Genomic DNA, 10,983 nt, shown 5'->3' on the forward strand with positions numbered 1-10,983 from the left:
CTCCAACTCCAGGACCTGGATCGTAACTGAATTTTCCTTCTTCCCCCTTCCTTGCACAGTTCCTCATCAGTCAGCTGAAGTTACTCTTGCTGGGTCTGTGAAGCAGTCAAGCTAAGGGGCTTGATGAAAAGCTTGCTTGATAAAGAAGTGCTGGGTTTATACAAAAGGCTATAAAGACTCCACAGGCATAACTAACACCTGATTTAAAATTATTCAACAGAGCTTGCTGAATTCTGTATTTAGTCCAAATTGAGAACAAATTTAGCTCTTTTGTCTGTTTGCAAATTGTTCATCAGCTGATTATGACTTTTACGAATCCGTTCATTATCTGCAGTTGCCCAGCGTATGCCTTTTATGAGCATATAAGCTGTTTAAAATGAATATTCAGTCAAGGATTCACTACTCAAGGCTGGTGAGGAGCCACATGATTTTGTTTCTGGTACTAGATTCCTGGCTAGAGAGCCCAAATTAACTTGCATACAAATAATTGTAAGCATAATTTTTTCCTTTCCAAGAGCAAACAGAAATGTTGCAAACATGCCCGAGTAGAAACACAGTGCAGAATTTCTGAAACAGCAGTTAAGATCTCTCCTTATTCCTTGCCTAGTTCTCATACTGAAATACAAGTCAGTGTACCTATCAGGGAAATAATCTGCTTTTTTAAAAATACTTAAAAAGCTGTACATGACAAGTGGAGCCATAATGATTTGTAATGGCCCCTATTATTGCATGCAGATTTACACTGGCTTCTTAATTTAGACATTTTTCTGCATGCTTGTGGTTACAACTTAGCCGAAATGTAGGTAAAAGCTGGTTTTGGTCATATGCATGCATTGTGGTGCTTCAGTATCACAAAAGATTCATTGAAGTTCATAGCCTTGTGTTGCATGTGTAGAGCAGTGCAGCAGTGCAAACAGTCAGTGTTTTAATAGGCTAAAGGAGAAGTGGCATCTTTAGCCTTTAACTTTCCACATTTTCAAGATAGCGGACCTGAGAAAAGACGACTAAAAAGAATAGAATAATGTATGAAGGTGAGCGAAGTTCCTGGATAGGACCTTCACAGTACTTTCACATGACCTATCTTCCTCCCCTCCCCCCGCCCCCCATCCTCTGCTTCTTAATATTTCTTCAGCTTGAACAAAGTATTTGCACAGAGCTATTTTACTGCCTAATTAAAATTGAACCCATTAAGCTGTATATGATTAGAAAATCAAGGTAGATGTGTCACTTTTATGCTTCAAAAATTGTTTTTTTCATTCCAGAGGACTGCTTAGATCCTATGTGCTCTGGCCATGGCGTCTGTGTTCAAGGGGAATGTCACTGCTCCACGGGCTGGGGAGGAGTAAACTGTGAGACATCTCTTCCTGTGTGTCAAGAGCAGTGCTCAGGTCATGGGACTTTCCTCTTGGATACTGGAGTGTGTAGCTGTGAGCCACAGTGGACAGGTCCAGACTGCTCAACAGGTATGGCTTGGGTTTTTCTTAATAAAGCCTATCAAATTCTTGTGCTTTCAGGTCAGTTTCTGTTAAGAAATAATTATGTTACACCAGTCTTAATAAGAACCGACGTAGCAAATAAGATGGAGTCAGCATAGTGGTTCAGTGGGATATGAATATAAGATGAGCTTGGGACTCCTGGTTTGTTTTTTTTCTATGACAAGTCTGTTGATTACACTGCTACGTGCCAACCAAAGTGCTACCTGTGCTGAAGTCTGACTGCCTCCTAATTTCAATTTCAAATTAAAAGTGCTCAGCATCTCTCAGGAACTCCCTAGCTTCTTGCAGGATCAGACCTACAGTGCAAAATGGTAGACTGCAGTAGTGAAAGATACTCAGAAAATAGCAGCTGTAGTGACGTCACTAGAAGAACATGACCTAAGTCCAGGAACTTATGGATAAGAGGAGCCTTTGCCTAAGGAAATGTGACGAAAGAATTGACTTCCCATTCTAAACCATGAAGTTAAACATTAATTTCTTACTTAAAGGACCATCAAGGTTTAGTCCAACTGTTGTTGTTCAAGTGTAGAGATGATCTCATTATATACTTTGTACATTTACATTCAGTTGTCTTGAACTGAAAAGACTCAGACATTTTATGCCTGAATAGATTGTGTAACTTTCAAGGCAGGTGCCATTGCCTTTTTGAGGAGAAAGTTCACAACTTATAAAGCTCAGTTGATGGTTAACGTCTCAAATTACAATGCAAAATAGATCCAAGTGAGAGGTTGATTGAATTCCATAAAGTACAACTAATGGTCCAGGCCTGAAATGTTCTGAGTAGCTGTAGGCCCTCCAGTTCCATAGGTACATTGGAGCTGAGAGTGCCCTTTAGTGCACAGTTAATATTAATGCTACTTATGTACAGGTGCAGATGGGAAAAGATCTTACTAATGTACAGGTGCAGATGGGAGAAGATCTCTTTGTTTCCCATGTACGTTTCCCCTGCTAAGAGCAAAGCATTATAGGCATTTGCTTAAGCCCTACTGAAGTCATTAACATTAAGCATATGTTGAGTTGGTCTCTGCTGAGTTGGAACCATTGTGTCGAAATAGTGGAGATATTTATACATATGTATATTTACACTGTACTGTCAGTAATGCTGAATGTTTAGCAAATGGTCATTTCAAAGATCATTCATCACCGTCATCATTCACTGTGGGCCATGGGATTTCATCTCATTATGAGACTGTTGGATATGATACTTCCTTTGATAAGAGTTCCCCTTATCAGCTTTGAACAACCAATGTGAAAACCCTAGTGTCTGCATTTTTATCATGTGTTTCATTACATGTTGAAAAGGTTCCCTAAAGGATGGTAATACACTAGCATATCCATTAATAAAACAGATAGTTAGGGAAGGTGTTGTATGTGTACTAAATTTGTTTTGCATAAAATATGCAAAAGAACGCTGTTGCAGTAATGGACTTGCCATAGCCCCAATACCAAGAAGCTCCAAAAGGGCTGTTAAAGTTTGTCTCTTGCATGCTAATTATGAGAATGTCGTTAACTGCAGAATACGGTGGGTGACTAAAGAAGGCACTGTGCTGAAGGTCTTGATTTTATTGTTTGTATCAGGCTTTCAAAGTTCCTTCAATGTGTTTTTTGCAAGAAAGTATACTTTTTTTCTTGCTTCTATCAACCAATAAGAAAAACAACTTCCCCTCTCAACTGTCTCTGTACTTGCCAAGAAAGCGGCCTTTTACAACCACCCACATGAATCTCCCTTTATAGCTGGATATTACAGATCTCTCCTTTTAGATGCCTTTCTCTTTATAGCTATTAAACCAGAGCCAGGATTGTTGTGACAATACAATGAGTATTAGACTGAAGTATAGACATCAGTGAAAGAGACTTTCTTCCTAAGGTCAATGGCTATTGCATGTACTGGAAGCAAAGTTTGATTTTAGTGAGAAAGAAAAACATCAGAAGAGGAAGTCAACAAGGTCAGAGTAAGGGAGCCTCCATATGCGGGTTGAGAAAAACATGAATTTCTTTTAGAACAACTGGGATGAAAAAGGTAAACCACATACCACTCATCTAGACTCAGGAAGCAGTGAACAACTTGTAGGTGATAGACCAGAAGTCAATCAGGCTACTTCAGACATTTTTATCTTCTCTTAGCATCTCTTTATATCTAAAGTCAGAGAAGCAAATGAATCTCTATTTAGTATTAGGTAAATTAGATTTCTGTATTGACTACAAGAATATGGGACCTGCAGTGACCTAGCTTACCAGTTTCTGTATTTCATAGACAATGCGAAACATTTTCAAAGTACTGACAATTCCTTTTTGATTTTCATACTCTTCTTTGAAAAAGGAAATTAAAACCTCTTCTTATACCATACCAGGCAGCAATGGAAAAGGTGCGCTGAGACATTTGACTAGGTGGATCTCTCTGTTCCATCAGAAAGAGGACTCGGCTACCTCTTCAGATCACAGCTGACTACTCTGAGCCTTGCAAAGATCCATGAGTATGGGGTTCATACTGGCAGGCAGGCGTTGTCTCTCTTCAAGCCTTAAGACACTTCAATAAAAGAGCGAATACCAAACTTTCCCTTTAGGGGACACGGAAGCAGGGGATCAGCATCACAGTTACTGTAATCCCTAATGAGCAGTGAAGTTTGGAGCTAAGATTTGAGGTCTTCTGAAATAACGCATACATTTTAAGGCAGGAGGAGCCATTCTGACTAACTAGTTTGACCTCCTGTATAACAAAGGGCAAAGACTGTCACTCAGACACCAAGCCCATAATTTCTTCAAGCCCATAATTTATAGCTGAGGTTTTAGTATGAAGTCAGTTTTTACTTAGATTTGACTTATGACACTAGCATTACCAGGAGAAATACCCAAAGTCACCTCCCTAATGCAGGCAGACTTAAAACTTGTGGTCCGAATGGGGATCTCGCTGCAAACTTCCTTCCGGTCTGAGAGAGAATCTCCTTACTTATAGGGGAGAACATAATTCGAGCTGTAGCACATGTCTGCTTGGAGGGAAAACTTGGTAAGTGCGTCCAATATATTTTATAAAAACAAGAATGACCAAACCAAATATACTCCCACACTTAAAAACAAACCTACAAAAACTCCAGAGCTGTGATATTTTTGGTATTGCCTCTTCCATTTTTGCCGATCTATAAAAATAACTTTATGTAAAAAGAAGCAATTCTTTCCCTAATCAACATACTTCTTCTTATTGATTTATATAGAAATGCTGCGTTCAGTGTTTACACGAGTAGAGTGCCTTCTAATTCTTTCTTCTTCGGTTAGATCTTTTAGAAGCAGGAGTGTGCTATTGCTATTACTTCATCAAAAAGCTGCCTAAAGAGTATCCTAAAACTGTCGGCTTAAGCACTCAGAAGTCAAGAAAAGGCAAAAATTAAGATCATGCATGCCGTCTTAACTCTTTCACCTTATATGTTTCATAGCGGTTGCAGAGAAAGCAGTGTTCCTTTTATCTTCAGTAGGAAAAATGTTAATGTTAATGTGCATGGATCCAGTTTTAGGGGAAATGAATCCATGGGATAATACAAACATTGGACTCTGACATGATTGAACGGATGGGGTTTTAGGAAGAATATGGTAATAAAGGGAAACGTATATTTATACATGGGGGGGGGTAGATGAAACAGGGGCCCTAAATTGAAGCGGTGGGTTTTAAAAAACACCGCTTCAATTTAGGATGGATTAAACCCCTGCTGACTTACCTGCCTCTCCGGCAGGGAGGGGAGGCCAAGCTGCTGGTGGGCAGGCAGAGCAGTCCCTGGGCTATGGGAGGGCCCGGTGCTTCCCTCCACGGCAGGTGTGGCCCCCCCAGGCAGCACCCACCCACAGGCGCCTGGCTCGGGCAGTCCCAGGGGGCACCACAGCTGTAGAGGGAAGCACCGGGGCCCTGCACAGCTCAGTCAGGCAGGCTCCAGGGAAGGGGAGGAAGATTATGCTCTCTGCTTTTCTTGGGTGGAGCTGCTTTCCCGGGCTGCTGCCAGGCTGCCTGCAGGGCTCCCTGCAGAGCCATGGAGCTGCACAGAGGCCGGTGCTTCGCTCTGCGACGGTAGGGGCAGCAAACTGAAACTCCTCGGAGGGGTTTTAGTTTACTGCACTCCAAGTCATTTAAGGCGCATTGTGCCACCGAATTTCCTACAGCGGCTGGAATTAATGTGCAATACGTTGCCGAGGCATGCAAACACTGACACCATTAAAGTGGTGCAAAAGCATTTAGCTCACTATAAAGTGTCGTGCACGCACACTCCTCGTTTCATCTACACACGGCAGATTTCAGAATTCACTGGGGTAAAGCACCAAATGGTCTAAGAAAGGGGTCAGCAGCTTACAGCTCAGAGGCTGAATCTGGCCCATGAAGGTTAGTGCTGGTCTGCATTTTATTAAACATACACCAACCTCCAGCTGTTTGATCCAATCTCTGTTTTGCCATGGGCCGTTTCAGCCTGCCATGGAGGACTGCTTTCCTTTGCTCACCTGTGTTGGAGAGGCCAGAGGGGAACTGTGACCCGTGGTAAGATTACTGACCCGTGGTCTAAGAGACCATCAGTTGAAAGAGGAAAAGGCTTCGAACCCTCCTAACCGTGTTAGATATTGGTGAAGCCTGCACAACATCTCTGCTTTGAGAAGCTTTCTGCACCATATCACTCAGATCTCTGCAGGAAGCAACAAGTCCACGTCCTTGGGTCAGCAGTTGAACATCTCAGGTTGGCATCTCCTGTTCAAGAGGCTTTTTTTTTTTAAGAGCTTTTCTTTCAGCATCTTTTATTCTTTGTCCCACATTCCCTGTGATTGCTCCTCTTTCCATAACAGTAAATGCTTTAGAGTAGCCCTGAACCAGGTGGTAGAAAAACTTCATTTTTCATTTCAGTACATTTTATTTTTAATAGTAGATGCCGAATAACATGATTGTATTATAGCACAAATGTCAACAGCTAATTTGTAATCAAACCGTGTAGGTGATGGGCATGTATTCCTAAGAGCAGTGGGTTGCTCCACAGAGAGGATTTTCTTTTTTTTTTCCCCTCCATTCCTTTCAAACTATCATGATAAGTCTTTGCCTGGGTTAAAACCGTATATTATCCAAAGCAGGTGAAAGGTTATTTTATCTTATAAACATATTATGAAAAATGATTGCTGAAAGAAATAGAATAAACAGAATAGAGTAAGAAAAAGGCATGACTTGAGTTTGTTTTTACAGAGGGGAAAAAAAGGTTGATTAAGAGTCAACAAGACTTATGGTGAAGTCACAGAATTGTCATAGCAACAGACCGGAGACTGTTTAAGATGAAAAGTACCTATATATGGACAAATAAAAATCTGTGGCTATTTTTATTGAACTGAAAGTTGCCAGTGCTTTTGGATGTTACCTTTCTGGTGACCTCCTGGGAAGTTACTATGAGAGGGACAGCAGAGAAGCAGCAGGATACTGAGCAGCATCACCTTTAGGGTTATTTCTAGCACATGCTCAAAGATGTAGCGTGGTGAGGTAGCTCTTCCCAGATGTTGGAAGATCACGTGATGAGATCTGATGCTAAGAAGGAATCAGAAAAAAAATCACCTTCTCTCTGGCTCCATGTCCTGAGCATCTCCTGAGATGGGAAACTCCTGGGTCCTCCTAACAATTGCCCGTACCTTTTTATTCCTCACTCTCCTTTTTTTGCTTTTTGCCTAATAAGAGTTCAGATGAAATAGGACAAAGCTAATCTTGCAGTATTTTACTGTGACCAGTTCTGTAAGATAAAAAGCCAAGCAGAGCAGGCCAGCCTTTGATACAGGACCTGCTACAGTCTTGATGCATGTAATTAAAAACACAAACACTTTTCATTAGAAAATGTTGATTCATGGAGTCTGGAACTGTTGACAGAATCATGGCAGGTTCAGTGAAGGGTTTATCTCAGATCTATAATAGGATTTCTGATCAAAACAAGAGAATCACAGACTACGACACTGGCTTTGGCAAGATGCTAGTTATGAGCCCACTGTTATCAAGATTGCTTCCAGAGATGATTTCCATACCAGACGAGCACACAATACCAAAAACTGGTAATTACCCCACAATTTTGCTATTCAAAACATCTTACATTTCTTCACAACTGCTGCAGTTGCACCTTCTCCCCAGGGACAGACATGAATGCTTCTCCTCTACTTTCTGAAAATGATGCTGGAACCATTAAGTTCATATGGTATGCTATCCTATCCAAAGTGGCCCAATTAGGGGGTATCATTTTGGGTTTCTCTGCAGGGGTTCCCCCTTAGGTAGATATTGGAAGAATGTTGGATCGGGCAACCTAGTAACTTCATTACCAAGAAGCCCAATGTCAGCAACAAGGAGGCTGGGGATAGCAGATGGGGGGGAAAGACATCCCCTCTTGCCACCAAAATAATTGCCTTCTGCTAAGTAAATGCTTATCTTAAAGGCTTTCAGCTTTTAACACTGGAAATCTGAATTCATGATCATTGCCAGATGCCAAAGGCCTGTTTTGCTCCTTTCCACCAGTTCATCCAAGATCAGAAGAGACAAAGGGAAACTCATTCTTGTAGCTCCCTGCTGGACAAGATACCTTTTGCTAACAGACCTACTACAGGTGTCTACTCAGCCTCTGTTCTGTTCAGGCTGTCCAGTCTGGATCCAGATGATCCATCCAGACCTGAAGCTGCTGCACTTGGAGGCCTGGTGGTTGGCTTGTTAGTGCCACAGGTAGTGGCTGCTTCCTGTGAGTTTAGAAGTCTTGATATAGAGCAGGAATGCATATATTGGATTAATTTTTTTTTCAAAATGGAAAAGGATTTTCAATAGAGGCAGCCCTATTTTAGAACTAGTTTAGTTTTTAATACTACAGATTCTTAACTATTTACCATTAAAACACAATGACCTTGTATAACCGGTTCTATAATGTCCACCACAGAAATGTATCCACTTGTCATTTCCCTGTACAGGCACATTTAGTCTTTTTTTTAAGCCCACAATACAGAAAAGACTTGTTCACGCACAGCGAGAACTTATTCTTGCCTGAGATTTCACTTTTGACTCATGGAAATCTCTGTTCCACCCCTCTCAGACTTCCATACATAACTTCCTCTAGAGATTGTCGTCATTGTCTTATTCATCCAGGAGGGTGAATAAGCTTCAGACTCTTGTAACTTCACCCTGTTATATAATAATATGTCTCACAGGTTAATTCTGGAGTCTCACCTGAACTCCTGTTCGGTGGTGGTCTCAGATCTTAATCTAAACCAATCCATCAGTGTCATCTTCCTGAAACCACACAGTGCACCGGTAGAAGAGAAATGTTACACCAAATTTATCTGTGACTTGCGTTTAGCATTTAGTCAGGGCCAGACCATTCAGATGGTCTCTTTCTAGCCATAGCCAGACATTTTAAAGGTCAAGCTCTTTCTTTATACAGACAATACTGAAATGGGTAACACAGTGTATCTTGCTGTTACTACCTGGCCTATGTATCTCTTCCTTAGAATATCAAGACTCATGCCACTAGGACATAAGCAAAATACTTGACTTCGATTTCTTTCTTCATTTGGTTGCTATTTCAGTGGAAAGCTGTCACAACTGTTTTAGCAAGGCTGAGCTGGAGGCGCCATTTATGGAAGTGATCAGCAAGGGTGTTCATGTCTGATGTCAAGGTGGATTCAGTAGCTTTCGGTTGCTTGCTTGATTTGGTGAGAGCCAAGCCGTTGACATAGCCATACTTCTTGGACTGGGTGTCAGGTAGGTCAACATTGTACACATTAAAAAGCAATGGAGAGAGTACTGAGCCTTACAGGATGCCATTCTTGAGACTTCTAGAGTGGCTTTCCTGTCCATCAGTGGTCCTGAGAGTGAAACTGTGGTTCTGAAGCATGAGCTTATGATAATTTTGTCAGGTATCTTTTGGAGGAACTTGTAGGAGAGGCCATGGAGCCCAACAGTGTTGTATGCAGCAGGGAGGCCCACCGGGACAGCACCAACCTTCTCCCCAGCCTCAAAGCTCTCTTCAGTGTCTTCACTGTTGCCCTTCTGCATCTGAAACCAGCCTACTCCTTAGGCACCTGTAAATCAATTATGGGGTAGACTCAGGCATGAATAAGGTGTTCCAGTAGCTTGTATGGGATGCACAGAAGGAAGATTGCTCTACAGCTCTTTGCATCATCCTTGGGCTTGTTAGGCTTTAGGACCACAAGAGCTGTGGCCTTTCTCCAGATGCAAGGGATCATGTTATATTTGAAGCAGTTGGAGATAAGCTCATGAAGCCAAATGACCATCATCTCCCCAGAGTTATGAAGAAATTCAGCATGTATGGCATCAGGCTGTGGTGATTTGTTGGTCTTTAAGAGCTTAAGGGCTGCCTTCATTTCTTCAGTACTGAATTCTCCAGATGGGTGTGCAATGGGACCATGAGTCTTCCATAGCTGTCTGACTCGTGTCTTTATCTGCCTAGTGAATTCCTTGTCAGGTTTGCTGTAGTGGCCATTATGCATAAGTTGAGCTGAAATGGCATCAGCTTTGACTTCATATTTACTTGCACTTTAGGTTTTTTTCCTGTGAGCTGGTTTATCTTCTGCCAAGCCTTCCAGCTGGAGTGTGAGAAGTTAATTGGCAACTGTATACTTGAACATTGTTACCTATCTAGGAGTCCAATTGAACTGGACCCTTACCTACTGCCAGCATCCAGAAGGTATCCAGGGTAAGGTTAATAGCCAAGAAGCTCTCATCCATCACCTTGCTGGCACTACCTGGGGTGCAAGTTTCCAAACGTTTTGCACCTTCGCTTTGGCACTTGCATATGCTCCTGCTGAGTACTGTGCACCAGTATGAGGCTGGAACACACACCAAGCTAGTGGGCTCCAGCCTTGCCAGCATCATGAGGACTATCACCGGGTGCCTTATGCCAACTCCAGTTTACTGGTTTCCAGTCCTCTCAGGCATTCCACCCCCTGACATCTGGAGACAAGCTGCCACCGTGGCCCTAGGCCTCACAGTCCAAGATCTGGACCGTTCTCTGAACTCCAGCTTAGTAGCTGCAATCCAGAAAACCAACTATCGCCTGAAGTCTCAGAGTCTGTTGTCCACTCAGGCCAATAAGCTCATTGAATCTGCAGATGGCTTATTACCCACAGGACAGGACTCCTATCAGTGGAGCAGGCAATATGCTGGACAAGATCTGCAGCTAAAAAATTTTATTCCCAACACCAGCTTCTACCCCTCAGGATGGCACCTGCCCTACAGGGTCTGGACTGCTCTTAACCATCTCACAACGGGCATTGGATGGTTGAAGGCGAGCATGCATTCTTGGGGCCTCTCCAATGACACGGTTTGCAGCTGTGGTGCCCAAGCTCAGACAGCCGACCGCATCATCTGTGAATGCTCGCGTGGCTCTCTTTTGGGCACCCAGAGTCTTATTGACATTAACCATTCTTCCTGTCGCTGGCTTTCTGACCCTTATGCTTCCAACATGAGTGTGGCAGCACTCACTTCATCAGTAGCAGC

General features: G+C 42.5%; 1 protein-coding gene across 2 annotated transcripts in view; it reads left to right on the forward strand.

Moving 5' to 3' along the window:
* TENM1 (teneurin transmembrane protein 1) overlaps nt 1-10,983 on the forward strand; it is a 490,026-nt gene that overhangs the window by 242,725 nt on the left and 236,318 nt on the right. For both annotated transcript variants that reach the window (XM_019521566.1, XM_019521567.1), the window contains one exon: nt 1,263-1,463. In XM_019521566.1, the coding sequence (XP_019377111.1) occupies nt 1,263-1,463 (201 nt within the window). The remainder of the gene's footprint in view (nt 1-1,262; nt 1,464-10,983) is intronic.

The sequence above is a fragment of the Gavialis gangeticus genome, unplaced genomic scaffold (genome assembly GCF_001723915.1).
Source record: "Gavialis gangeticus isolate Ggan-Ray unplaced genomic scaffold, GavGan_comp1, whole genome shotgun sequence".
Lineage (NCBI taxonomy): Eukaryota > Metazoa > Chordata > Crocodylia > Gavialidae > Gavialis > Gavialis gangeticus.